The sequence below is a fragment of the Varanus komodoensis genome, unplaced genomic scaffold (assembly GCF_004798865.1).
Source record: "Varanus komodoensis strain SLA01 unplaced genomic scaffold, ASM479886v1 scaffold12, whole genome shotgun sequence".
NCBI lineage: Eukaryota > Metazoa > Chordata > Lepidosauria > Squamata > Varanidae > Varanus > Varanus komodoensis.
The window spans coordinates 6,657,195-6,684,495 of NW_025335349.1; the positions used below are offsets into that span (position 1 = coordinate 6,657,195).

Sequence of the window (27,301 nt, forward strand, 5' to 3'; positions counted from 1 at the left end):
CTTTTCGCAGATGAATCAGCAAATGGCTGGAATGAATCTGAGTAGTTCTACCAATATGATGGGCTTTGGCCAGCCCCCAAATACAGTGCCAGGATGGACTGGAAGTTCCTCAGGCCAGACTCTCAGCACACAACTTTGGAAATGAAAGCTGCAATAGAAGTTTCATCTGGATCAGAGACCTGATTGACATTCCATGCTCAAATCCATCTAATTTCCCTGGTCTGTCAATGTACGTTTCCCCTCTCTCCAATCTCAGAGTTATTCATATTAAGAAGTAATTTTAACTGACCGTGTTGTGGTCTGTATTGACTTAAATTTTGATGTAGTGAAAAGCAGGTTGAGAACACCCATCATCAGCAGCTTTTTCATTCCACAATACATTTGATTTCATTAACCATATCTTTCAGAAGAGCTACATGACCAACTACATACTCCAGCTTTTTCAGTTATAGATCAGATATTTCCATATTAGAGAAATAGATATCATGTTAGTACTATCTCCTAATATGTAAACTCCACCCTGCAAATTGCCCAGTAATCCTGTAGAAGGGACTATATGAACAAATGTTAATTATATAAATAAGAATATTCATGTATCACTGAAGAATGTTTTTCCTTGTGTAACAATGATTTTGTATCATTCATTTCTCTGTGATACTACAATTATGTGCTGAGCAGGGAAAGCGGTTAGTGAGAGAGAGAGAAATCTGGATGTCACTGTAGTTCTATCAGTTTTCTTTACATTTAGAAATTAACAATTTGGGTTTCCTGTATTAAAATAGGCAATTTGGCTATCAATATGTACAGAAGACTAAATGATACTGTACTGCATACATGCAGGGTAACGCACCTGGTTGTATATTTAATTTATCCTTACAGCTGTGTTCAGGTTTATGCCAGTACTTGTGTTTACATTTATGGTGCCTCATGTTGATAAGCTGTTTCTTCCCCATATTAAAGAATTCCATAAACATCATATGATTATTTCATTCTATAAGATCTTTGTCCACTATTCTTTAATTCAGGAAGAAAAACTTTGAACATCAATGATTTGGAAGCTCCCATTATGAAGGATACATGAACTGAAGCTTTACATTTGTTTAGCTTAGTAACTTTTCAGTGTTTCACTGCATTTATTGGATGTCTTGTATAAAACAAAAAAGAAATCTAAACTCTGAACAGAGAAACAGTAGTAAAATGAATCGAAGAAACATGCAAAACAAGCAAAGGCAAAATAAGTACATCTTGAGCCATCTGACAAAAGGCCTTCATATGGTAAAGGACTGTACAATCTGAATGTTCAGTTGGTTGGTAGGTAGAACTCTGATACATCCATTCATTTTGGCATGGCCTACTTTTATGGATCATACTTCAATTTTTACACTGTCCAGGTGGTACTTTGGCTCATTAGCTAGGTTTACCTTTTCTGTTCTAGTGTGCCATACAAGAACCTGAAATAAGTTAAAGAAAAGTTAATTCACAGTTATCCCAAAAAGAAAAGTTTCTGTGATAAAATACTGAAACTGATACCTTTGTGCAGTTGTTGGCTTTTGGCTCCAGTTCTTCCACTGTGGTAATCTGTCTCAAAAAATCAGATTCCTGCATCCCAGGCTGAGATCCATGGCGTCTGAAGACCGCTTTAGGGTTGGATAAAATCACCTGAAGGCTTACAGCAAACCCTTTATAAATCAAATATTGTTAAACAATTAAAACCGAACTTGCACACATTTTATGGTTTTCATTTAGCTCTAGAAATTATCTACCTTTTGTGTTAATTCACATTCAGTTTACACAGTATCATGCAGTAGCATATAACTTACATGGTTGCCTCACATAATTTATGCAGCTTATTTTTCATGCAACAAACCACTTTTGTCTTATTCTGAAAGGTGACTAGCTGTGCTCCTCCAGATCTGTTGAATTCCTTATACATTTTGTTACAGTGTAAACAATAGCAATGTAAGCACCTGGGATTTCTGTATAATGAACAGCCTGCCTGGTGGTAAGAGGTGGGTTTTAAAAGGAAGAGACCTACTGATTTTCCTTCCTCAATACCACCTTTGTAATTAATTGCAAATTAAAGTCTGAAGTGAATGTAATTGTTAAATTAACTAGAGGGGAAAATAAATTTGACTTAATAAATCCATATGCAAACTAGTTTTTCATTCATACTGTAAGTGATCTTCATTTCCTGCAGAGTGCAACACAAAGCATACGCAACATTTAACAACTTCAAAAAATAGCTACTGAGAAAAGAGACACAGGAACCAATTCTTGCCAACTGCACTGCTGAGTGAAGGATGCCCTCAAAGGCATTACCAACAACCTGAGTTATAAGATAGGGATAATGCTTGCAAAAGTCAGACTATCAACTACTTTGAATCTTTTTTTCCCTCTCAAATTAGTCCATTCGTTGAAAGTGGCAGCACAAAATGGAGAAATGAAAGGAACTATGTTTCACCTTGGATTATTTATTGTTTTCTGTTTGGTTTTTTTAATTTTAGCATGCAAAAAATACAGAGACAGAACCAGATTTGTGAACATGCTTTACAACAAGCAATACATACACTTAAATACGTCAAGTTTCTTACCTCTATTTATAAAGGGAGGCATGGGAAGGAAGGCGTTTTTCACCCATTCCCCTTTCTACCTTACAACCTGTAGTGCAGTAATTTGGGTTTTCTGGAATAATTTGCATCGGAAACATTGCAATGATCAGAAAATATTCTGATGCAACACAGCAGAAGTAACTTGTTCCCTTCAAATTTTTTGGCCTACCCAGTAACCCCTCACCAATGGCTAAGCTGGCTAGAGCTGATGGAGAGCCACAGGCAAAAAGTTCTGGAGGAGGGCAAACAAATTGCCCACTTATGCCCCAGAGACATCTAAATATTTGTTTAAGGAAACAAAGCTGGAAAAAAGTGTCCTTGCTGCTATTTTCCCCTAATACAGCTCAAGTATTTGACCTTATACATTTGAAATGAATGAGAAAAGGTTTAATGTAATGTTAATGTGATACTGTGTAGATGTTTTAACTGGAATATTTATTTACTTATAGGCTGGCTTTTAAGGGCAGGAGTCCTCCCAAAGCAACACTAAAATGCATACAATAAGATTAAAATGAGAGGGGTCATAATAAAATCCCAATGAAATAATAGAAGCAGCAAAGGTTCTACAAACAGACATCAGCATAAGACAGAACCTAAGGCAGACAGTTTTTGAACAACCAGGAGAAAGCCAGAATAAACTATTAAGTTTTCAGGGCTTCTCAAAATAATTACTCCAGGGATGTCAAGTCACTTAAGGAAAAGCTTCCATATAGACTCACCAGCCTAACTTCCCACAGTTGGGCAAGTGACAAGTGCCTTTTGCTGATGTTAAAGTGTGGGCTGGCTTATAAGGGTGATGGCTGTCCTTCAAGTAATTTGCTCTCAAAGTGTCTAAGCCTTTAAAGGTGAAAAACAGCACTTTAAATTAGCCTCAGAAAGCCACTGATAATTAGTGCCGTTTGTGCATATAGCTGTTAAATGTTCTGATCACCTCACCCCCCTTCAGGGCCACATTCTGCACTAGCTGAAGTTCCTGAGAGTATTTCAGCCTGGATGTTACTAGAACCCAGATCACAGCCATGGCCAGTCATTTCAAGATAGCACTAACACTGCCATACTTCTAAAAAGATTAAGGCAACAGCATATGCTTCCTTACATTAAGGGGGGATTAATAAAACCTTTAAACACAAATTAATTTTAGCCACCCAAGGAAATGTGTATAATATGCTCATAATTCTATATTCCAAAAGAGGTCAGCGCTCTTCAACTGAAGTTGCCGGGACACCTTCAGTTGTGCTGTCACTGCTTATTAGTTCTATTGCACCGTGAAACATACATACATATTTCAAGGGCATCCATGTATGCTAGGAATAATAACCTGAAGAACAATAATGACAACTTTGAAACTTCATTTGTTGATACTACATTTGCAATTGGCCAGCATTCAGTTTAACTAATGAACATGAGAACATTTTCTGCAGAAAAATAAAGCATTGGAAAAAGGTTTCCTTTTGGAAAATCTCCCATCCCATACAAAATATGACAGGTGATGCAGGACATTGCTGGGCAGGTGGCAAAAACCTACTCCCTGCTTCTCACAGTGAGGAGTCTCTGCTGGATCTCATGTGCACTGTGGTGAGTCTTTCCATTCACAGAATGGGCACTTTGGATCCAGTCCTTGACTTCAGTGGCATCTTGTGAAGGCAGACTTGCTTACAATGAAGAAAAGAAAACAAAAGTTCTCTGCATAACATGCATTGCATTTGGGATTCTAGGTATGCACATAAACACTGCACTACAATGACCCCAACACACAAACAACTATGTGGCTCTGTTCTCAGCTGATGATAGTGAGAAAAGGGTAAACTAACTGAGGACCATTATGTTTTGAGGTCTGCTGCAGCAGCTTCTGTAATAGTAGCGCAAATGCCAACCTCATCCACAGAATCCACAAACTTTAACAAGGGTGAAAGTGCCTGTGTGGGTGAGATGCTCCTCCAATATGCGCCTTCCTCCCCCAGCACTCCAGCTGGCTTGTGTGCAGCTGAAAGGGATGGGAAACGGGTGCAGAAGCAGCGATTCCTCTTAGGTAGCACTAGAAGCTCTCTAAGCCAGGCAAGCAGCCACCCCAGCATGTGTCTGAGGCTTGTGTGGCAAATGAGATCACCACACTCCAATGCTATAGCTATTGTAAGCATGGACTACTGGGTGCCCTGCAGCACCTGAAGGAAATTAGACAAGCCTAATTGTTTACAAAGAGCTTTGCTGGGGGGAGGGGGGGATTTTGAGCATGTAGGTTGCAGACTGGGGTTACATTAAGTTTAGAATGCCACTGAAGTGAAACCAGAGGATTTGTTCACTAGAAGGAAGAAAATTAAATTAAAGCTGAATTATACAGTTCTGTTGGAGATAATGCAATTATTTTCATCAAATCCAAGTTATATTCCACTACTAGTCCTCCAAAGACAAATCATAAAAATAAAGTGGGACCTTGGGTGGGCTACAGAAGAAATCGGCATGAATCTAAAATAGAGTTTTTCATATCTTCAGAAGAAAAAGAAATTATTGCCATTACTGGCTGCAATACTATACTATTCATGCTCCTATGTGATGTGCTAAATGAGCATTCCCAGTTGTCACTTTTTCCAGCCCAGGCTTCTCCTTTTGAAGTGCAGAATAATAAGGCAACCACCTCTAGCCAGGGTGCAACATCAGTGGAAAAAGCAGACATTGCCATCATTCTTTTCCAAGAGGCACAGCCTGTGTGCTAAAGCAGATGTTCTCCCAGAGGTGCATATGCTTTCTTTGCTCTCAACTGGCCGTTATTTTAGCATACTCTCCAATTCTAGCATCTCTTTGTATCAGGTACTAGACAAAAGCAACAGAAGTGAAGGCACAAAGAATAGGAGCTCTTGCTACATGTAACAGCTGAAGCTAAAGGGAGTTTTCTGGCAGAGTTTTACAGGGATAAAGCTATTGTTGGGGCTTGTCATTCCTGAAAGAATCTCAAAAGCACTGTAGCCAGGAGTTCAGCTGATTCACAGAAGGCACAACTGTAGCAGAGCGTGGGTTCATATTATTTCAAGGTGAATACATAACTAGACCTCTATGGAGACAGGTCCTTCATCTTAGTTGGCTTAATTGCCTTTGACTGCGGCCAATGAATTACAGCCATTCCTTCCTGGCCGATGAGGAGAGATGTCCACAGCACTATAGCAAAGAGCATCTATGGCTCTTGAGTAATAAGATTAATCTTTCAGATATGCAGTCACACTTTGCCTCATGTAATAATATTGCACATCACTTTAGCAAACCACAAAACTTGGGCTGGGGAGTGAGCGTCTCAAAATTGTCCATAAACTCTGCATTTAGGGAATTCACATCTACACAGTGTCTACCACAAATGATGCTGTAAGGATAAAAACCAATAACTTCATCTACCACAAGATAGTAATACACTTTAAATCAAGGCTCCTTGCATGCTGAGTTCTTCACTTATTAACAAGTTACTGCAGGGAAGACACTTCCATGTCGAAACTAATGTAAGAACTAAATGATGGATGATGATCCTCAGATGCATAGGTTTTGCTCCATGTGCATTCATGCGAATGTGATGAGACAGCATGCAGAACGAAAAAGCTTGAAAATATTCTTCTGCTGAGAAGGAAGGAAGCCAATAAATTGGAGCTGAGCACTAGTTTTGACAGCAGGTCTGGTGTAATGGCCCAAGTGTCAGGCTGAGACTGGGTTGATCCTGGTTCTAGTCCCCATTTGGCCAATTAGATCGTGACTGGGCAGTCACTGACTCTCAGCCTAACCTACCTCACAGGGTTCTTGTGAGGAAAGGAGGAGGAAGATTATGGATGCTTTGCAGGAAGAAAGGCAGGAGATAATCATCATAAAGAGGCTGCCTTGGGCCTCATTGGCAGAGCCGATCTCTCACTTAGTGAATGCTGCCGTTATAACTACATTTCACTTGCACCTGCCTTTGCTCAAAACTACCCAAGTGTGTTGTTTGTAAGCGAATACCACCCTCTGTAGTTTCCTATTCACTATTTCAATTTAGTAAGCATCAGAAAAAATACACCAGAACACTTAAGGAGTATTGTGTATATAAATATCACATAAAAGCAGATCCTGTGAGTGATCTAAAGATGCGTCTCTCTCCCTTCCCTCCCTACATTCCACCCAGTGAGAAGCGTTTTCTGATGCATGCATGCTTGTGGCTTGGCAGGAATATAGCTCTCAGTATATCAGAAGCAATTCAGCTTCCACTTGAAATGCACACAAGACTGGCCAAGCATGCAGACTAACAGCTAGGCAGAGCTATGCAGTCACTAACTGAACAGCTAAAGATTGATGGCATTAATTTTTGAAGCTTTTCTGCCTGTGTGGTGGTGGTTGATTTCTCCCTTAAGCAAGATGCTTCAGACTGTATCTGCCTACAAGACATTGCAGCCAGCGCTTTCGGTTGGTTAGTGAAAAATGATTCATTTCATGATGAGGTGGCATGTTTTGCACTCGAACCATCCTTTGGGCTTGTTTCCTCTGCACAGTGTGAGGATCACGCTATAAGATACCAGCTATCTGTGCAGGTAACGAAGGTGCAAAGGAGAAATTCAGTCAAATATTCAAATAGAAATATGATATAAAAGTCAAATGAATGAGAATTTTGCTATTATGTAAAAACTTAAAATGGTATACAGGAGTAGCACTTATATGACAATTAATGATAAGGCACCCATGCAAAAATTCCCATTGCTTCCAACCGTGGCTGATTCTCAATACTGCTAACTTTTGATGCCACATACATTCTTATGAACGGTCATGAACATGGGATTCAACCTGACTTCATCACACTCAAAGTAAACTCATAGAAATGAATGGACTTAACTAACCAAAGTCCAACTGATTTCAGTGTGTCTGTTAGTACATCTGGATCCGAGCCGACATTTTTATCCTACATGGGGAGAAAGTTTAAATATCCCTTTTTTGCCATGTGTCATTGGCATGCCATAAAATGCTCCACTTGCTACTGACTCCTGGGGTTCTGTTATAAGTTACTGATGTCTAGAAATTTTTTTGTTAATCTGGATAGTCTCTGGTGATAAGGCAGCATACAAATGCGATAAATAAATAAATCAAATGCAGAGCTAGGCACCTCCTTCTTTTCAGTGTTTCCCCACAAATTTGCCTCCAGCCTTTGTTTCCATCTTCCATGGATATCCAGACATCCATACTCAACCATGCTGTTCCCTATTGGGTTCGCAACCTTCACTTTTGTGGGCGGGGAAGAGAAAAGGAGGGAAATTTCCAAGCAAATGTGGCTGCATTTAGTAGGATGCCTAGTACTCTTGGCAGCTTCCTGCATGTAGCATACAACGATGCAGAGAAGCCAGCCAGTCTTTGGAGAATACTTGCATGGTAGCAGTATATTGGTCTCTGGCAGTCAAGCAGGGAAGTAGCAATAATAGGGTGCCTTTTAAAGACCATCATAAATATGCCATCACAGCTAAAAATGAGATACCCACCTTTCACTCAAGGATTCCTCCCACTGCGCCAAGCACTGAGGGATGGCCCTGTTTGCCAGCTTCATAGGATCCCCGGCTGGTGCAGCTACAATAAGTGTGCTGAACCAGATGGACAGCAGTGCAGATGGAGGGAAATGATTCTTTCTTATGCTCCTTTGCCAACTGTGGAAGCAGCAGCTGGATGTTAACCTGTCAGCCTGAGAGCTGTGTTAATGCTACAACCTGGGGCAACACTTTCCAGGTCAACAAGCCTGTGTGCCTGCACTGCCTTCACTAACGCACTGCGGATCCCGAGGGTCCCTTTGAATGCAAAGATGGAGCTGAGAAAATGAAGATGCATGAGAAGCTAATCTCATACACCAGTGCTGTCCTAGCCACCAAACCTGGTCTTTTAACTTCATGCGGGGAATACAAGCAACACAAAGAGCAAGAACAGAGAGGTGTATTGACAAGGTTGGGAGCTGGAAAGATAATATACACCCATCCCTATTTCTCCTGGACCTAAGCTCAGAACTCGCTCACAGAACTGCTGCTGTGCCTTGGTGGTATCACAAGAGATGAGCTACACAGAATGCTATTATAATATTACACAACAACAACATACTTCACTATTGTTATCACTTGGTAACTGTAATGTCAGTGCATCGTGTTGATCAATCCAGATTGTTTTCCATGCCAAATTATTATGATTATGATTATCATTAATTTCATTTCTATATAAGCCCTCTCATCCGACCAGTTTACCATATTTTATAGAAAAACCCAATAAAATACAGAACAAATGCTCAAAGAACAAATACCATAAAAGCAACGATGTAAAATGAATTTTAAATAGCTTAAAATACAGAAAAACACCCAGCAAAGAGAAAGAATCACCTGGATAATCCTCTCAGGCCCCTGAATAACCAAGAAGATCTTGATAGGTCTTGGCAAAGAGGGTTGTTTTGACCCGGCACTGAAGAAAAGGCAAATTTGGTTCCAGACGGACCTTGGCAGAGAGGGGGCCAGCACAGGAAAGGCCCTCCCCTTGGTTGGCACCCTCAAAGCCTCCTGTAGGGCTGGTACTTAGAGGAAGGCTCCAGAAGTTGAGTACAGTGTCCAGGTACATCATGGCTGGGAGCAGTGCTTGGTCAGGTCTTGTGGTTCTAAGCCATGCAGGGCTTTATAGGTTAAAACCAGCACCTTTAACTGGGCCTGGAAGGCAGCCAATACTGGAGGGCCAGAACCGGTCTGATTCTGTGATTCTATGTTCTGGCCTACAGGCCCCAGTTATGGCTCTGGCTGCTACATTCTGCACCAGCTGCAGCTTCTGAACAGTCTTCAAGGGCAGCCCCCCAGAGAGTGCACTGAGAGATCACCAGAATACAAATTACTGTAGCCAGGCCATCCCTGCCCAGGCATGGGTGCAGCTGGCTTCAGGGCGGGCTCAACCCCATCTAAAAGAGGTTGAACACCCACCCTCCAGTGCTGCAAAGTGCCAAAGGAGGTCTTGCGATGCTTCCTATGAGCAAAAATCCTGGATTTAACCGGGCAAGAAACAAATTGTATGTTGAGGTAAGAATGAACAAAAGTGGGGGGAAATGTATTTCACATATAGGATAGTGCTTGCTGTTATCCGCAGTTTCAGGCATCTGCTGAGGGGCTTGGAACTGATTGGTGCACATACGGGGGTCCTGCTGTATTTTTAAGCTTCTGTCTGAACCCCTCAATGGCCAGGAAGTTTTATTTTTAAAAATATCTAATTAAGGGGGGAACTGAGATTCTCAGGTTTCTCAGTGAACCTTCTATAACCCTCTTTTATGATCCAGAGTGAGAACCAAAACTGAGTCTTCCATGCCTGTGTATCCTGTGCATCCAAGTTTCTAGAACAGCTTCTGTGTAAGTAAATAAGTAATGTAACACCTAACAGGTGTGTTCGCATGAATATGCCCTCCGGCAGAGATGCTGTAACCACTTACCTGCCATGTCAATGGCAAAGGGTCTCCCTGCCCTCCAGCCAGTGTACCAGCCAACCACCTTGCCCTTTTCCACAATGGGACGCTCGTAGCGCCGTCCGCCTACCAGTCCCACGGGCCATACGGACACTTTGCGGGTGGTGCGCATCTGCAAGAAGGAATCAAAGCATTACTTTTAAGGTAATTTCTTCACCCGCAAGAAATCTGCTGTAGTGAGAATAGCTATTTTTTATTCTTGCTTTTAAATAATAATAATCGGGGTGTTCACAACATACATGAATTCTCAGCCCTTCATCCTGTCTCTAGATTGTGACTAATAAACTCTGTATCTAACCAATATTTACCTACCTAAATTGCTAGATATCTAGATAGTTCTTCATTCGAATTTCCTAAAGGATACAAAAATATAGCCCATACCAGTATCGTTACAGGTATGTTAAGGGCAAAAACCATCAATCAGCTAGGGTTTTCAGTGGCACAAGCACAGATTGTCCTTTGTAACCCATTTGTAAAGAATACTATCCATACCCCTTCATTCCTGGTCCTTTTTCTTTGTCACACTGGGCTGGCTCATACGTAACACTAAACTATGGTTTGGCATGATGTGCACAAGCTTCTGGGCTCATGTGCTCCCCTATTCCAAAACAGCAGTAAGAGATCTTCTGCTTCTGTTTTCAACTAACCACCTATGTCAAAACCTGGACAAAAGAGGCAGCGAGCATTAACTGTGTTTAGGGAAGCAAACCCACTTGAAACCAGAGTGAACCGCAATGACAGCTCTCACTTCAGACAAATTGAGTCCCTGACAAGGATAGGAGAAACCTTTGAATCACTTCCTTGCTACCATGCCATCCAAAGGCTTGATTTCATAGTGCTAAACTAGGAGATTTCAGTCCGATGAAATGTTAAAAACAAGCTTTCATAGACTCCACAGATTTTATGCAGAAGATGAACCAGGGCTACAACACATTTCCACCTACCTACTTATATGAAATGTAACCACCCAAATATTATCTGAGTCCTAGATTAGAGTATGTTGAGTGGGGAAAGGCAACACTGAGTACTTACATATCTTTGGAATCATGCCTGTCACAAGAGGGCCATAAATGTTAATTTAGGTGTTAAAGATGAACAATTTCTGGCCTTGGAGTACACTTTCCCCTTTATGTTGCATAATAAAGAAGACCTGAGGAGTTACTAGTAGAAACTCCCATTCGTGTTGAAATGTGAAACATCAGCATTCCATGCCATGGAACTGTTGTGGCCAGCAGGGCATCATAAAAAATTAGAGCGCCATTCATGCTAGCGTCTTGTACTCAATAAAATGCAAGAATTCAAGCATTCATGCAAACCCTTCTCATATATTATTTAGCTTTCCGCTTAAACCAATTTGGTACAGTTGTCCTGATACTGCTTTAGAAAACACAGTAAAAGGAAGCATACAGCCAGCCTAAAAATACCACAGAGGCAAAACTTTTCTATTAATAGAAAAGAAAAAGACATATGGCTTTAGGGAGCTGATTGTATTAAAACATGCAATGAAAGTATCTTTCCATTATAGTATATTGCTGCGATCCAAAGAGCTGTTTTAGGAGCACCCAAAGGCTTCAGTGTGCCTTAGAGGTTCGAGACGCACTAGCCTAACACCTCCTTGGGTGTACGAAACTAGTCATATGGTCTGTTGAATTATGCTCTACAATTGTAAGACACGGGAAATGTATCTGGTATACAGTAAAATGATTATGCATAAGGAGATAATGGACAGCATCCATATTTCAAAACACCTTTAGTTATTGCAGAAGCTGAAAACCCATTGCCTATGTCTACATAATACTCCTTTTCTTTGCATGACATCCGTCACTCTATAGGAAACCAAAACATTCAGCTGTTTCGGAATATACATTAAGCGTGACTCACAGATATATTAAGTCTCCTAAAAGGCAGTTCAAAATAAGTAATTACTGTAGCAGAATAGAAAGCTACTTGAATGGCTTTTTGGTACCATCTGGTCTCTAAACCATGTATGCACACACAAATAGAGACAGGGAAACACTTCCAATAGTGCCGCACAGGGAATTCCGTTTTCCCCATTGTCCCCATGGTTGTGCCACTGCTCCATGGCATGTCCCATCCTGTTACAGGAGGTCCCCCAATCCACTGGAGCCATTCTTCTGGTGAGGCAGAATCAGCAAAACTCAAATGCATGATTTGCACCGCTGGGTACAGCCCAAGGTCTTTTCAAGTGAGCAGACAATAACCCTTATTTGTGATGTATCCAATATAACTTTAAACAGAATGGAGTTGCATGGCAAAGAGACAGAGGGAGATGAATTTCCTGCACTATCTAAGCTGGATGCTGCAATGTCCTTCACACAGTAGTTTTCATTCAACATGCTCCTAAGTCTGTTTTCTTAGATCCAGTGATGGCTCATTATCATTAGGAACATAGTAGACATTCTGTGTGTGAATATAAAATGATTGGCTCTTCCAAGGGGCTTCAAGCAAACAAATGGGCATTCCCAATTTAGAGAAAATTATTCTTGCTAAAATCCTACTTAATATCCCATTGGCTTCAGTGGGCTTTAAACACAACTAACTTCCTCTAGATTGAGAATAATTTGCATACCCTGCTTAAGAATTTTGAAAACATAGTGAATCATTAATTAAAAGGTACTTCAAAAATTAATTTAAGCCCTGCCAAAGTGACTCGATATTGATATCTCTTGTCTTTTTACTGCAAGGAACCCACAGTATAATTCCCCTACACCCCCCCCCCTCCACCCACACACACTTAATACTCATCCCCGTCCTGTGAGGTAGGTTAGGCTGAGAGTCTTTGACGGGCCCAAAGTCATCCATAAGCTCCCAATAAATATTTATTTACTCAGCTTTAAATCCCAGCCAATGAAGACAACAAGTAATATATAATTTTAATGATGAGAACGTATCCACTAAAATTGCCTATACTAATTGCCCCAGGAAAATAAAAGATAAATGAATGTTTAAACAATGAATCTCATGATTATGAGTGCCTTAAACACTAAGCAGGGAATAATTGCTCCCAGCCAGTTCAAATCATTTTTGCACTGTGCCCACTCTCCTAGTCCTCCCTAGATCCTGCTTAGCTTTCAATGCACTGCTTCTTTTAAAGTTGCCATGAGTATTTATCTGTGCCCTTCCACATTTTGGCAAGCCTGCCCATACCAAATCTACCTGAAATCTGTGATATTTCTAATGCAAAGCAGGTGAAAAGCATCTCTAAAATTCTTGGAAAAAACTTTGCTTTTGCTTAGCATGTCAGCAGACAATGCACATTCCAAGCTCCCAAGGCTAGGTTTCTAAGTTTCCTTCTTATCATCTGTAACATCCCAGCCAGTAGTTGGCCAAAACATTAAGGGTGGTTCTTAACAATACCATCCACTATTTCATTTTAACCACATTGTCATCCCAAAATAACAAAACAAAAGAGCAATAAAGCCTCTGTTACAAGAATCTCGTTCAAGTCAGTTCTGCTCTCCTTGAAAACAGATACAGCCCCACCCATAACTCAGACTCAGGTTGTGTCCGTGCTTTTTCGTTGCTTGGCCATCAGTTATTGGACCACAGTGAGCCCCTGATAGAAAAGACATTAACAACATCATTATTGTAGTTTTGCTCCCTGTGCTGGCTTAGCCCCCAGCTCTGGCAGAGATGCTCCAGAAGGTGAGCACCACACGGGACCAGTTGCTAGAGGGAACATGAGGCCCAAAGCCTTATTTGTTTACTTATTTGTTTGTTTTTCTATGTATAATCATTTATCCAGGTTTTGCATAATCAATTATATGCCTTCATATAACCATTTTAGGATGATATGAAGAAGGGGAAACCTAAAGGGGAATGAACATTTGCATTATACTGCAAAATAAACAAAAATATAATAAGTTCTTAATAACAAAAATCAAAAACAAATGCACATGTTTTGGCAGAGGCAGGGTGCTAAACCAGATCCAAGCATCCTCCATCTGCTTCCCAATCTGACTAGGAAAGGTCCCAGTGGAAAAAAGTTAAGCAAATCACGGCTTTGGTTAAGAATCACAGACCTGGTTTGCATGTAACACTAATTCATGAGTTGTTTAACCCATGAATTAGCAGCACTTCAAGCAAGGTAGAAAGCATGCTGCTTCCTGTGCAGCCATTCCTTCTATTTTCAATCAGTTTTTATCAATAGCCTAGGAATATTCCAAGATTGTCAGATGTGATGTCTGAACCCGTACTCTGGGTTGCTGAGGGGCAAACAACCCAGACTTTTAACCAAATAATAAACTATGGGTTGTTGATAAAAGTTGGAAATTCCTGGGTTGTTGATGAAGCCAGAGTCAAACTGGAAGTGGTGCTTGCAGCCCTGGCAGCCTATTGTTTAATGGTTGATGTTACCTGTGAACTGAAGCAGTCTCCAGCTAAAAGTGGGGGAAGGCACGGAATCGCTATAGCACCACATACTCCTCATACTTCCAGCTGTCCATTTATTTCCAGCATTGATCTCTTTCATCTCTGAGAGCTTTTTTAGGCAGGCAAGGGCTGCTAGGGTCCCCTTAAATATACTTTGCCCCTGCGGATGTCACTGCCTTGGCAGCTCCTCCCAAGATTGCCAGGGGCGTGCAAGCAGTTAGTTGACCAGGGTGTTGCATGCTTATCCCGTGTTCCTACAGTGCAAGTGTCCACCGGCTGCTTTGGAGATCTGCCACTTGCATGGTAGGTAAACATGGATCATGGATGTAGAAGCTAGGTCTGCCATGAGGAGGTAAGACCGTCCACATGGACAAACATGCATGCGTGAGGGGCAGGCAAGGGAGGAGCGGACTTCTCCCTCTCTACCACATAGCATGCATATACTAAGCCCACACAGGGCTTTTCAGCCTACCTTGGTGTGTGAGCATAGGAGGTATGCATGTTTCTCAGCACCACTGCACCAAGACCGTCAGATCTACACCCCTGGAACTTGGCGTGTGTAATAAGGGGACCCCCAGGGATGCGCATCCCTGGGTTATTTTGTTTTTAAAAGCCCTTTTAATTGAGTTTAATTACTCTAACTCTGACCATGGGGTTGAAGCCTGCAGGTGATACTGTTTAGAGCCAAGAGAAATGAGTCGTCTGAGAGATAATGTGATTTGGCTCCTTCCTCTGCACAATTGAGGGGTAGCCCCTTCCAGTTAGTGTACCGTCAGGGATGTTTGCTAGCATGTTATAAAAAATATCTCCTTATACTATATCTGCTTTTGATTGCTAAATATTGTGCCAGATCACACCATGTGTACAAAACAAGTTAGCTTCGGGGGACAGGAGAGGCTCCTCCAGGGGCGGATTGCCCCCCAGATTTCACTAAAATGCTCTGGAACGTTAGGTGCTCATCTGCTGTGCAGTCTGCAGAGAAGCTGAATTAAATCTTATCATCAGTCTTCACAGGAGAAGATGAAGAGCAGACACCTGTCCCCGAGCTTATGTATTCTGGAACAGAGTTAAGGAATCAGGACAGTCAGTACTGACAAAAGATGAAATTCTCACCCCTGAAAGTCAACAAGCCTCCTGGTCCAGATGGAATCTATCCTAGAGTTATCAAAGAACTCAAACATGAAATTGCTGACCCTCTTAATACGTCCCTAAAATTAGCCCTTGTACAAGAGGATTGAAGAATTGCCAGTGTAACATCAATTTTTAAAAAGGGATTGGGGGAGGGGGTAGATCTGGGAAATTACAGGCCAGTTAACTTAGCATCTGTTTTGGGTAAACTGCTTGAGAACACTATTAATGACAGTATCAGTAAGCACATAGAGGGACGGGCCCTGCTGAAAGAAATCAGCATGGTTTCTACAAGGGTAAGAATTGTCTTACTAATCTACTGGTGTTCTTTGAAAGTGTCAGTGAGCACGTAAATCTCTTCCAATGAAGAGGTCACCAGTTGCATCCCACAGTGTTCTGTATTAGGACCAATGCTTTTCAAGCTATGCATAAATGATCTGGAATTAGGAGTAAGTAGCGAGGTGATTAAGTTTGCTGATGACACCCAACTTTTTAGGGTGGTTAAAACCAAAAGGGATTGTGAGGAGCTCCAAAGGGATCTCTCCAAGCTGGGAGAATGGGCATCAAAATGGCAAATGCAGTTCAATATAAGCAAGTAACACATGTTGGGGCAAAAACAACAACAACAACAACAACAACCCCAGCTTCAAGTCTACATTGATGGGATCTGAACTAGTGGTGACTGAGCAAGAAAGGGCTCTTGGGGTAGTGGTGGGCAGCTCAATGATAGGCATGATTAGGAGTGGAATAAAAAAACAGAACTGCCAAAATCTTGCTTCCCTTATGCACATCTTTGGTGTGACCCCACTTGGATATTGTGTGAAGTTCTGGTTGCCTTACCTGAAAAAGGACATTATTGAGTTGGAAAAACACAGGTAACAAAAATGATCAGTGGGCAGGGCAGTGTTTAAAAGAATGCATTTTGTAGAGAAGGTGGAGAGGGAGAGATTTTTCTCCCTTGTCCATAACACTGGAACCTGGGGTCATTCCACGAAGCTGATCAGTGGGAGGTTCAGGATGGATAAAAGGAAATATTTCCTCACGCAGCATATACAGTAGCTAAACTGTGGAATTCGCTGTAATGGGAAGTGAAGAAGGGCACCTTTAAAAGGGGATTGGAGAGACTCATGAGGGAGGAGGCTCTCAGTGGCTGCTGGCCCTGCTGGCTGAGTGCTGCCTCCTTCTCCAGGGAGGCCTGCCTGCCTGGCCCAGTGGCCGAGGAGCTGGGCAGGGGGAGGCCTTGCAGCCACCCTGCTGGAGGGGCCCTGTGGGCAGCTGGCTTGCCACCATGTACACAGAGTGCTGGACGAGATGGACCTTTCCTCTGAGCCAGCATGGCTTTGGTTAAAGAGAATTTCAAGAGCAAATTTACTTTGGCTTACCTGCTTTAAGAATTGCTGATCATCAAAAATTGGAGTAACTGGCAACAAAATGGAAAACTAAGTGCCTTAAGGAAACTACTTTGCAAACAGTTAAAAAGAATCATGTAAAGAACTTATTCAGACAGGATTTTAAATGTTTACCCACCCCTAGCCTAAAACATAGCTCTCAAAAAGATTTTGTCTGAAGCAAGCGACAGAATGAATGGATGCATAAATTAAAGAGGAAAACCCTGAAGTACAAACATTAAAACCAACATGGGGGAAAAGCAGCAATTTAAATCAAGATCAATTCAAGCTTGGCAGATTTATTCCAGGAACAACATTGTTTTAAGCTTTTGATTCTGCTCCTGCCCTTCAGCACAGAATCGTTTATGTTCTATTGACAGAAATGTCCATGTAGAGAGGGTGACATGGGAACTGCATGTTTTTCATCTGCTAAAAACTAATAGGCACTAAATAGAGTAATTATGACTCATTTATTTAAAATGCCTGGATATCAAAGCTCAAAAGCCAACTTGGCACACACAGGTTTCATCCAAAACTGCCATAATTCCAAGACACTTTCAAGATGCTTAAATCTAGAAAGCTAACTTTGAGTCTTTAGTAACTGCTTTTTAAATGTAGAGAGCAAGAAAAAAAATCAGCACCTGCGCAGAAGTATGAGAGGTAGACACTTCTGCAGAAGTAAAGAATTAGGGGCCAGCCTAGTCACTATCCTCTCTTGCATGTACAGCTCCCAGCATGCAAATTTCCAGTGGGGAAGTGCCTTAGTCAAGTAGTAGAGCAACTAGTCCGCTTGCAGAAATTCCCAGGTAGCTTCTACCACCAGCTGGTACAGGTAGGGCATGAAAAGACCCATCTGAAAAGCTTTTGCCAGTCAACATGGACAATACTGAGCTAGATGGACCAGTGGCCTGACCCAGTAGAAAGACAGACTTAAGGGTCTCACTGGCACAGGCCTTAATCTGTACTTGGAATTTTAACGATGTCCCCAGAGACTCCAGTAGTTTGGCTCCATGGAATTACTTTTTTGTAGCAATCTGAATGGTGATGGAATTAAAAAGGGTAGTGCTATGCACCTCATAGATTTCCATCTAGAAATACAGTGCAAAATGAAATTGGCAATCCCAGGGACCTCACTACAGCCTTACAGTGGCAACCTTTTCCAAAACAAGGGTAAAGAAAATCCACTGGAGAGTGACCTCCCACTGCTTAAAGCAATAAAGTCAGCAATACAGTCAGCCCACAGGAAAAGGGGACAAAGCAGAGGTTATAATGACTTCATGAAGACACCTCAGTAAAGATGATCAAATAAGGACTCTTTGGTCCTTCCATTGATTTGTTTCAAATCAACATTCTCTAAGAAAAGGTAACTGATGCTTAAGGGGTACAGGAAGTGGGGAAAATGGAATGGTACTGCTGGCCTTTGAAGACCCATCACCTGTTCAATGGTCCATAAATAGGAAGGAAAAGAAGCGGCCTGTTGAGTTCTTCTGATGGCTCAAGAACAGAATATCCATTATATTGGATGAAAGAAAAGATTGAGAATCATTTAATTTTATTTACCCTTGAGAGAATATTTTATCTAAGACATTTCTACCATACTGGCTCATCCTTTCCTGTCACTGAAGCCTTTGAAGAAACATAATTTGAGTAAGGCATTGCAGCTTTTCAAATCTGGCTTTTAAATTTTGTTTTTGGCTTGTATTTCAAGATTTTTTATTTTTATTGTATTATATTGTTATTGTATTTTACCAGTTGTTGTGAAGCGCTCAAGAGAGCTTTAGCTCCCAGGCAGTATAAAAGTATATGATCATCACCATAATCACAAAAATCATACAATACACAGGTGTTCCTAGTGTGTCCCTACCACCCCAAACCAATGGATACCAATGGTGAACATTGTGCACTGCTCTTTGTAGCAAGTTGCTGCTAATTACACAGGATGGATAATGAGGGTATCCTGCACACCAGCCAGCACCGTTTCATGAGAAAAGAGGAAGCTGCCTTGCATTGAGTCATACTGCTGTTCCATCTTGGCCAGTACTGTTGACACTAATTGGCAGCAACTCTCCCGAGTTCCAGACAGAAATGGTCCACGCTCAGGACTGAACCCGGGATCTTCTGCATGCAGAACACGTTGACCTCCACTGGGGCATGGTCCTTCCCAGCAGGAGAGCACTGAGCAGCATCAAACACTGGAGAACTTTCCTTTTCACATATTTACACTTCAGGGGGGACTGAATATTGGTTCATGTGATCAGCTGAGCTTGGCATGGCTGAACGCCACCAGGCAGACTACTTGGAAGGAAGCATCATTAAGCTGAGCTGGACTAAGTAACCAGGTATGGGGTGGCAGCTTTAAAAGGTACTACATCAGGGGTCCAGAATCTTAGGCCAAAGTTTACCTGGATGATATTAGCCAAGTTCCCAGAAGGGCCCTGGAGTCAAATTCCCTGCACACTTAAGTTCTGGCTACAAGGATCTCATAAACACTAGCACCTTCGTCCAGATTTATCATGCAGCTGCTAGATTAGTTTCTGTCACAGCTACTAATGTTAAGGTTAGGAGCAGATTTATCATGCAGCTGCTAGATTAGTTTCTGTCACAGCTGCTAATGTTAAGGTTAGGAGCAGTTCCAGATCACAAGGGTGTGAGTTCTCCCCTTGTATCAGCACAACAATCCAAGAACAAAAGCACTCCCTGAAATACCTTACAAGGATCAGGTCCTCCTGGTAGCTTTCCAGCAGTCTGGAAATTCTCTTCCTTCCTGCTGAAAGCAACACCTCCTGCTAAGCGATCTGCCATTCATGCAGTCTCCAGGCTCCTTATAACCAGCTGACCCAAAGACTGTTGCTGGCACTCCTTCCCATAACTTAAACTCTGTCTCATGGGATCAGTGCTGTCTGTCCTATTAAAAAACGGAACCTGAACAAGTACTCATCCAGGAGCCAAGAAAGGGAATCAGGCTTCCTGGGTATCCACAAGATTAGAGCATAATTCCCTGTGAGATGCAAATGGCATTTTCCTGGCCCAAAGTAAATTTCCTTCCATGAGTAGAAAAGCATGGGGGAGGGGGTTTTGAGCAGAAAATTGGCTTGTGGGGCAAGACTTAAGCTGTCCCCACTCTATACAAGTCCCCCACTCAGGACTGCAGGATCCGGTGGTTGTTCTCCCCTCCCTCCATTCTTTTTTAAGTCAAGGCAACCTTATACACAATTGCTTGTAACATGCAGACCTCGCCCTTACAGCCAAATAAGAGATCACAACAGGGAAACTACTATTTAGCACGAAAGAGCAGTCAGTAGCTTAACATGCTGAACAACATCCAAGATAATAAACCACCAGTGGGAAACATTTTGGAGAAGTGTTTGGAGGCTGAACTCCTGTGGTGGGTGAAGCCAAGGGCAATGAGGCGAGGGCCAATGTTACCAAATGTATTGGCAAGTTTCAGCTCAAAGCTCTTCTTGGCAGTACCTGTGTGAGCAGCTGCAGCTCATTGGGGGTGCATGGGCTTTGCCTGCAGAAGGTCTCAGGTCCCATCTCAAGGGAGGTCTGCAAAAGGTGCTGCCTGAAACCCTGGAGAGCTGCTGCCAGCCAGTGCCAACAGTACTGCCTGGATGAACCAGGGGTCGGTACGAAGCAGTATCATTTTCCCAAGCTTTATGAGAAGCTTTTCAGTCTTTCAGCATGGAAAGCAGTCTGTAAAATCTAGCAGAAACCACCACGCCATCAGCGGTGGAGGGGAGGGATCCTGGAAGAGGAGGCAAGGCCAGCCAGGAACCCAAGAAGGCTGGAGTAGGACTGCAGCTGGGTCAAATGTGCCCCATGGTCCCCCATGGAGGTTTCCCACACCTGTAGCAGATCTATCTATAATCCCATCAACGAATACCTCTGGCTTTAGATTATAAGCAACATGTTGTTTGTATTCCTAACATTTGTTTTTAATTTAAAATGTTATCATATAATTATGTTTTCTAATCTGCCTTCCCTGTTTTCCAAAGGCAAATTCAAGTTATGTGAGGCTATTTACAGATGGAAAGACCAAGACAGAGCACTTATATTGGCATGAAATATCACCATGGCAACCACTGAACAGCCATTCAGAAACTGATTATTAGTACAACAAACTGATAGTGCAGAGGCAAGGCCAACTGATCTTGCATTTTCATGGGGGGAGGGGGGGCAAGGGGACAGATCATATTCACATGCGCGTGCACAGAACTGTGTGTGCTCTGACATGTGTGATCAGATATGGCACATACAATCAGCAGTATCACATGTTCCACAGCTGAAAATGACCACTGAGTATTCGTCTACCAATGCCATACATATGATGCTTATATGAAAAAGTGCAAGCTTGTTGTAAGAAATCAAGTTATGAAACCATACTATGGGGAAAATGTGACCAGCAACCCATATTGGAGGAAATAGATTTGACTTGTTCTCTGAATGGCTCTAATGACTACTTATATTTAATCCAACCAATAAAGTTATAGTAAGTCCCCCTCCATATATTTTGGGCTGGTGGGCACTTTTGGAATTTTGTGGGGGTGTTGTGGGCACTTTCACAAAATGGCTGCCATGCCATGGCAGGAGCTTTCCCATTTATACAATGGCTGCCATGAAAGACATGCCCAGTCACAAAACGCTAATTTCCTAGCAAAACTGGTGAGACTCAAAGAAAAGAAAATCTATCCAGAAATGTAAGTACAGGGCAGAGGAGGTAGGGACTGAATTCCAAAATTCAAAGCCACTCCCTTTTGAATCCAAATAAAGACGGCACTAGAAGGCATCACTCCATCTTGCAGCGTGCCAGTTTTCCAGTCTTTTTTTTTTACTACAACAAATATTAATAAAATAAAAATCAGGCGTTTGATGGATACCAAGGGTGGTATGTGCAGGCAGCATATCAGAGACTTACTATGATCACGTAAACCAGCTTTCCTCAACCTGAGGTTGGGTCCAGTGTCTTTCTGCTGAAGGAAGTTAGGTTAGCACAGATGGCTGCAGGAAAGAGGAGAGAGGGAGAAAGGCTGGTTGTGCGATGCAAGGTTTAGCCACTGGTACCCTCCAGATGTTTTGTAGTGCAGCTCTTAGTAGGATATCCCCTGGGCACAAATTTGGGATTTTTGTGGTAAATAATATTGGATGCAAAGATGAAAATACTCAAACTCCACGAAGGTTCTGGCTTCAAAAATTTGCAAAACAAATAGGACTAAAATCCAGTTAGTTTTACACTAATTTTAGCAACAGTAACCACAGTTTTAGGTTTGGTTGGAAAAAGGGTGATCTTATCCATTCATCTCAGAAACTGTTGCAACTTTAGCAAGGACGCTTAACCAGAAAGGGCAGGAATGGGGCACAGGATTAAAAAAAAAAAGTTCTGTTCATGTTATTATACCCATAATGCCTTCACGGCTATAATGGTTCTTGTCAAAAGCTCCTTTTCACTCAGTCAATCAGGAGCCAGAAATGCTAGTGGGAGGCCAGGAGAAGGGAGGCACTGAGCATCAATTTCCCTTCACATGCCATGAATCTAGTTCCACAAGAAAAATTATGGCTGGAGTCCTACCACATGGGATGCACTTGGAGGCTAGCCTCTTTTCACACAGAGGAAAAAGCAGTGCAGCTTTGATCCAGATCCGGAAGTGGGAGAGAGCGGGGGGGGGGGGGACCAAGCAGAGTGTGGAATGAGAAATCATTACTGCTTTCCAAGTTTTTAGTAGGTAATACAGACTCTGGCCAATGTCTGCCTGGAAAAAAAAAAATCAGAGAGTTGTCTCTCCACTTCCTTTTGCTAGGAAAGAAAAGCATTCTTGCAACCTTCTCAAGAATTTCACAAGACTTCTTTATTCATTCATTTATAGCAAGTACCAGATAGAGAAGGGTGTTCTGTGCCTGACACCCCCTGAATCTAACAATGCTGTCCCAGTCCCTTCTCAGGGAAGGGCCATCCTGCAGTGATAAAAAGGAGAGCTGAAAATTAGCTGCTTGGGCAGCCCGGTCTTTCTCCTCCTCCTTTGTAACATAAACACATGACGTCCTCCATTTGAGTGTATTTCCATGTGAAGAAGAATGCCTTCAAAATGAATCTCTCTTCTAGCACCTGAAACTCCCTAGGGATATTTTTAAATATATTCAGTGGGGGTGGGGTGGGGGTGTATAATGCCTCACTCAAAACAACAGAGAACTGTCAAAATCAATTGCCTTTCTCTTTAACTTGCAACTTAACCCACGAACCAGCATGTTAAAGAGGATCTCATTTGTACATTTTAATAAAAGTGAGTTAAATGAAAGACAGAGAAAGATGACTCAGAAACCAAAGATAAAGCCAATCTTCTTTTAGATTACTTCACAGCGACCTCAGCTGGCACGCTCAGTCTGCACTGGTCCTTGCTGCAGTTCAGTCTCTCCTTTCAAGTAATTAGCACTTTCGTTCCCATGAGTAGCTTGGGCTTTAATAGAAAAAGGGTTTGTCTCTCAACAACTTTTCTGCCTCAGCACCAATTCAGGCAGCTCCCCGCTCTGCCCCAGTAAAACCCCAACAGTTCAAAAGGAAAGTGCAACCGCAACAACAAGATGAATGCGCGAACTTTCTCGGCATTGAAGAACTCTGCACAGCCTGCCATGGGTTAGTGGGCAACACACCAAGGAAACGCAGCTCCCTTCTTTTCAGCCACTTTCAATAAGGGCTTCAATGGATAAAGGCATCTGCATCAGGAAAGGAAGCAAGGCAACAGTGGGGGGGGGGGGCAGGCAGACCAACACCTGCCAACGGCATATTGAACGAGACCCAAACACATTTCAAAATCTAAACACGCATCAGCAGGGCTGAGCAGCCTTTCTGAAACAACTCTTCGGGGACTTGATGCACTCTGCATCTTTCCGCAGTGCCTTGGCTTGAATCTTTCGATTCTCTGAGCAAGGGAGAGGACCCTGTTCCACACATGCATTCTTGCACCCCTACTGAGGGTCCCCAAAGCAAAGCACGCACCGTTGATTCTGTTCAGTTCTGTGGAGCTGAAGGGCCATTCTTGTGCAGAGGGGGAGGAGGTGGTATTGCATAAGATGTACCTGATTTCTGGAAGGCACCCAAAGAAGTGGTCCGCGCTCATGAAACCTTAGGCTAGAATAATTCTTTTAGCTTTTAAGGTGCCACAAGATTCTTTCTTGCATTCCATAAGACAGATGAATTCTATGAATCAGGGGATTTCTCCTAAAATACAGAACAGCTTACAGTGCTGCCCATTGGGCTCATGATGACTTCAGACCCTCTGTGTACTTCTCTCTAGCCACACTTCCTCCCTTCCCAAAGACACACTCTTGATTGTCACTGTTTTTCCCGAACTTTGATATTGTTCCCCCACCCCCCAGAAATGATTCTTCCAACCAGTGGAGGGAATCAAAGGGGGAAAAAGATTCTGGCTGATTTCCCAGCTCTTTCCCAACCCTTTCCAAGAGCTCAGAATGAAGCTCTCCCTGCCTTCCCATCACAGGGCAGATGCATTTTTGTACTTCCTCTCCTTTGTTTTTAAACACTAAAAGAGGCGGGATCCAAAGAAAGAGCAATTAGAGCCAGAGAAGCAGGAGTGGGGATGGGGGAAAACAAGAACAGATTATTCTGGAGGAATTTAGAAAGGAAAGTGTGCAGCAGTCATAACCGGTGATTAAAATTCCCAAAAAGAAAGAAAAGCGTTAAAGAAGTAGCAATTAAAAGGTGTGGGACCCCTTTGATTAATCTTGAATTTAATATTTAGTGTGATTTTGGTATAAGGATTTTTCGCAAGTCATCTCGGGGGCTGTAAAACATGACAGAATTTGCTTATCTGAAAAACACTGAAATGATGGTGCCGGTTGCCAGTGCTGTCAGAGTCCCCTGCAGGAAGGAGCTTTAAAGGGACAAGTGGGACGGCTGGGGGCAGGGACGAGTGGCAGGTGGCTGTTGCTGCAGAAAGGAACACGGCGAGATCAAGAGGCAGCCTGGGGCAGCCCTTGATCCTTGATCCTGCTCCTGGTTCTGAGGCTTGGCACTGAAGAGGATGCTGACGCTCTGGTTTCAGTCAAGGAAAGTTCCGTACAGAGCCAGCTGCAGAGTGATGGCCACCCAAACTTAAATGGGATTCATGCTCTCCTGCCTGAAAACCTTCCCTCCTAATCCTGAACAAGAGGAAGGTTGCTGCTGTTACCTGAAAGATGCTCCCAAATGGACCAGCATTGCCATTCAGAATGAAGGCTTGCACCTAAGCTTTGGCTCCTCGTATTAAAATCTGCGTGCACAGAGAAGGAAGTGATCCACCAGACTGTATCCTTGAGGGAATATGAGAAGGGACCAGGGCAGGCCTGCTATTAGCTGGAAGTTACTGGTGGCCTGGCAAGAGTTTGAAGATGGAGATGAGAGAGTGCTCAAAGACAGCACATGTAAGGTATGGCTGGTGACATGCAAACAGTGAATGGTTGCTTTTTGGTGAGTGTGTAAGTGTGTGTACACACCCTTAAATATACTTTACAGTAAATAAACGCGTTATGCACCCAGCAGATTTAGTTCTGGTATAGAAGCCTGTCAAGAGCGCAGGCTAGAGGAGGCTGACCCGGTCGGCACACCTGCAGATCGGGAAAGTGCAGGCAACGGGCGAAGCAGTCTGAGGAGAAAGCGACATTCAGGCATGGTAAGAAACGCGCTGAAGGCCACAGCGCTAGGCATGCTTGTCCCGGGGCAATAGGTAATGGGGCGAAACGGGGCTTACTCCTCAGTAAAGCACGCACACCTTGCATGAGGCCTAAGGCTCGAGCGCTCTGCTGGTTACGGAGGAGTGAGCCCCCTCGGGCTCAGCGGGGCTCGCTTCGGAGCAGCGCTGCGCGGTTGAAAGAGCCGCGTTTGGGGCGGACGGGGGGGGGGGCGCTGCCGTGCAGGCGGGCGGCGGAGAGCGGAGAAGTTGTGCGCGAAGGGAGCCCGCGCCCCGGCGCCCGCTCCTACCTCCTGAAAGAGCTCCAGGCTGTAGGTGTTGTCGTCGTCCGCGAAGAACAGCACCCCGGGCTGCGGGGCCGGCAGGTGTTGGTGCCGCTGGCGGATCCAGGCCAGGCCCGCGTTGCGCTGCTCCGTGGCCCGGGGCTGGCCCTGCCGCTTGTACCTGCGCGGCGTGAGCACGTGCAGGTGGGTGCACGGCGGGCCGCCGCTCTGGCGGAGTCCCGCCGCGAAGCGGCTGACCAGCTCGGTGCCCACCGCCGAGTCCTCCACCAGGATCCAGTGCAGGCGCGCCACCTGCCGGAAAGTGTTGGCCAGCCGCGTGAGCTCCGCTTTCTGCACCGGCCGGCTGTAGGTCGGCGTGATGGCATAGATGATGGGCAGCGGCGGCGGCCCGGCCTCCTGCCGTCCCGGCGGCGGCTCGGCCCCCGGCCGCCGGGCCGCCCCCTCGTGCGCCTGGGGCTTCCGGTCGAGCAGGGCCGCCGGACGGGGCACCCGGCCGCCTCCCTCCGTGTCCAGCATGAGGATCACCAGCAGCACCCACGGCAGCAGCACCAGGAAGCGGCTCAGGACCAGCGACCTCATGGTGGCGCCCCCGCCGGCGCGCCCGCCGCCCGCCTCGCCGCCCGGCGCGCCGCCGCTGCAGCCCTCGCAGCAGTGGCAGTGGCAGCGCGGGCTGCTGGGACTGCCGCCGCCGCTACCACCGGCCCCGCCGCCGCCGCCGCCTCCGCCGCGGAGGCTCAGCCGCTGCTTCCCGCGCCATGGAACGGGCGGCAGGGCGCAAGCGGGGACGCGCGGCTTCCTGGCGCTGGGGAGCTCGGCGCAGCGCAGCCGGACCGGCACCAGGCGAGCGGGAGGGGAGGGGGTGGCCCGCCTTGGCCCCCACACCTTGGGAGCGGGGGCGCGGCGGGAGGGCGAGCGCGCCGCTGCCTCGGCGGCGAAAGGCCCCGGTCGCGGAGCGGCGCAGGGCCACTGACCTCCCGCGGGTGCCTGGAGGGAGGAGAGCCGAGGCGCCCGCGGGGACTCCGAACTCTGCGCGCTTCGCTCCGCGCCTCCGCTCGCAATCCGGCGCGCACAGGACTGGCAGCGCTTATGCCGACGCTGCCAATGTTTCCGCGGCCGTTCCGCCTCTTTCTCGCTCCTCTGCCAGCATCGCCTGCCTCGCCGCCCCGAGGCAGCGGGACGGCTGAGATTTTGGGAGCCGGGCGTGGGAGAGGAATGTTCCTGAACTCCTGCAGGCGCCCCCTTCCCGCGTCCAGCGCCGCAGAAGGGCGAGGGGCGGCTGTGGCAGCGCTCCGGCGCCCGGGCGGTGGGCGCGCTCGAGGGACCGCGCGATCCGGCGAGGGCGGCTGCTCGGCGAGCT

General features: G+C 44.5%; 2 protein-coding genes across 6 annotated transcripts in view; one reads left to right on the plus strand and one right to left on the minus strand.

The window, feature by feature from the left end:
• SMAP1 (small ArfGAP 1) overlaps nt 1-2,146 on the plus strand; it is an 88,583-nt gene extending 86,437 nt beyond the window's left edge. For all 5 annotated transcript variants that reach the window (XM_044421597.1, XM_044421598.1, XM_044421600.1 and 2 more), the window contains one exon: nt 11-2,146. In XM_044421597.1, the coding sequence (XP_044277532.1) occupies nt 11-145 (135 nt within the window). In that variant the 3' untranslated portion in view covers nt 146-2,146. The remainder of the gene's footprint in view (nt 1-10) is intronic.
• Nucleotides 1,365-26,523, minus strand: B3GAT2 (beta-1,3-glucuronyltransferase 2). The gene is made up of 4 exons (XM_044421603.1): nt 25,951-26,523; nt 10,039-10,183; nt 1,531-1,679; nt 1,365-1,451 (listed from the first exon to the last, which is right to left on the minus strand). The coding sequence occupies exons 1-4, from the start codon at nt 26,521-26,523 to the stop codon at nt 1,365-1,367; spliced, it is 954 nt and encodes a 317-aa protein (XP_044277538.1).
• Between the last annotated feature and the right edge of the window lie 778 nt (nt 26,524-27,301).

What these genes read in the sequence shown, in the direction of transcription:
- B3GAT2 (XM_044421603.1), bottom strand. Translation starts at nt 26,523, where the DNA reads ATGAGGTCGCTGGTCCTGAGCCGCTTCCTGGTGCTGCTGCCGTGGGTG. An exon ending in GCCTGGAGCTCTTTCAGGAG is followed by an intron (nt 10,184 to 25,950) that starts GTAGGAGCGGGC and finishes TCCTTCTTGCAG; the next exon opens with ATGCGCACCACCCGCAAAGT. An exon ending in CTTTGCCATTGACATGGCAG is followed by an intron (nt 1,680 to 10,038) that starts GTAAGTGGTTAC and finishes TGATTTATAAAG; the next exon opens with GGTTTGCTGTAAGCCTTCAG.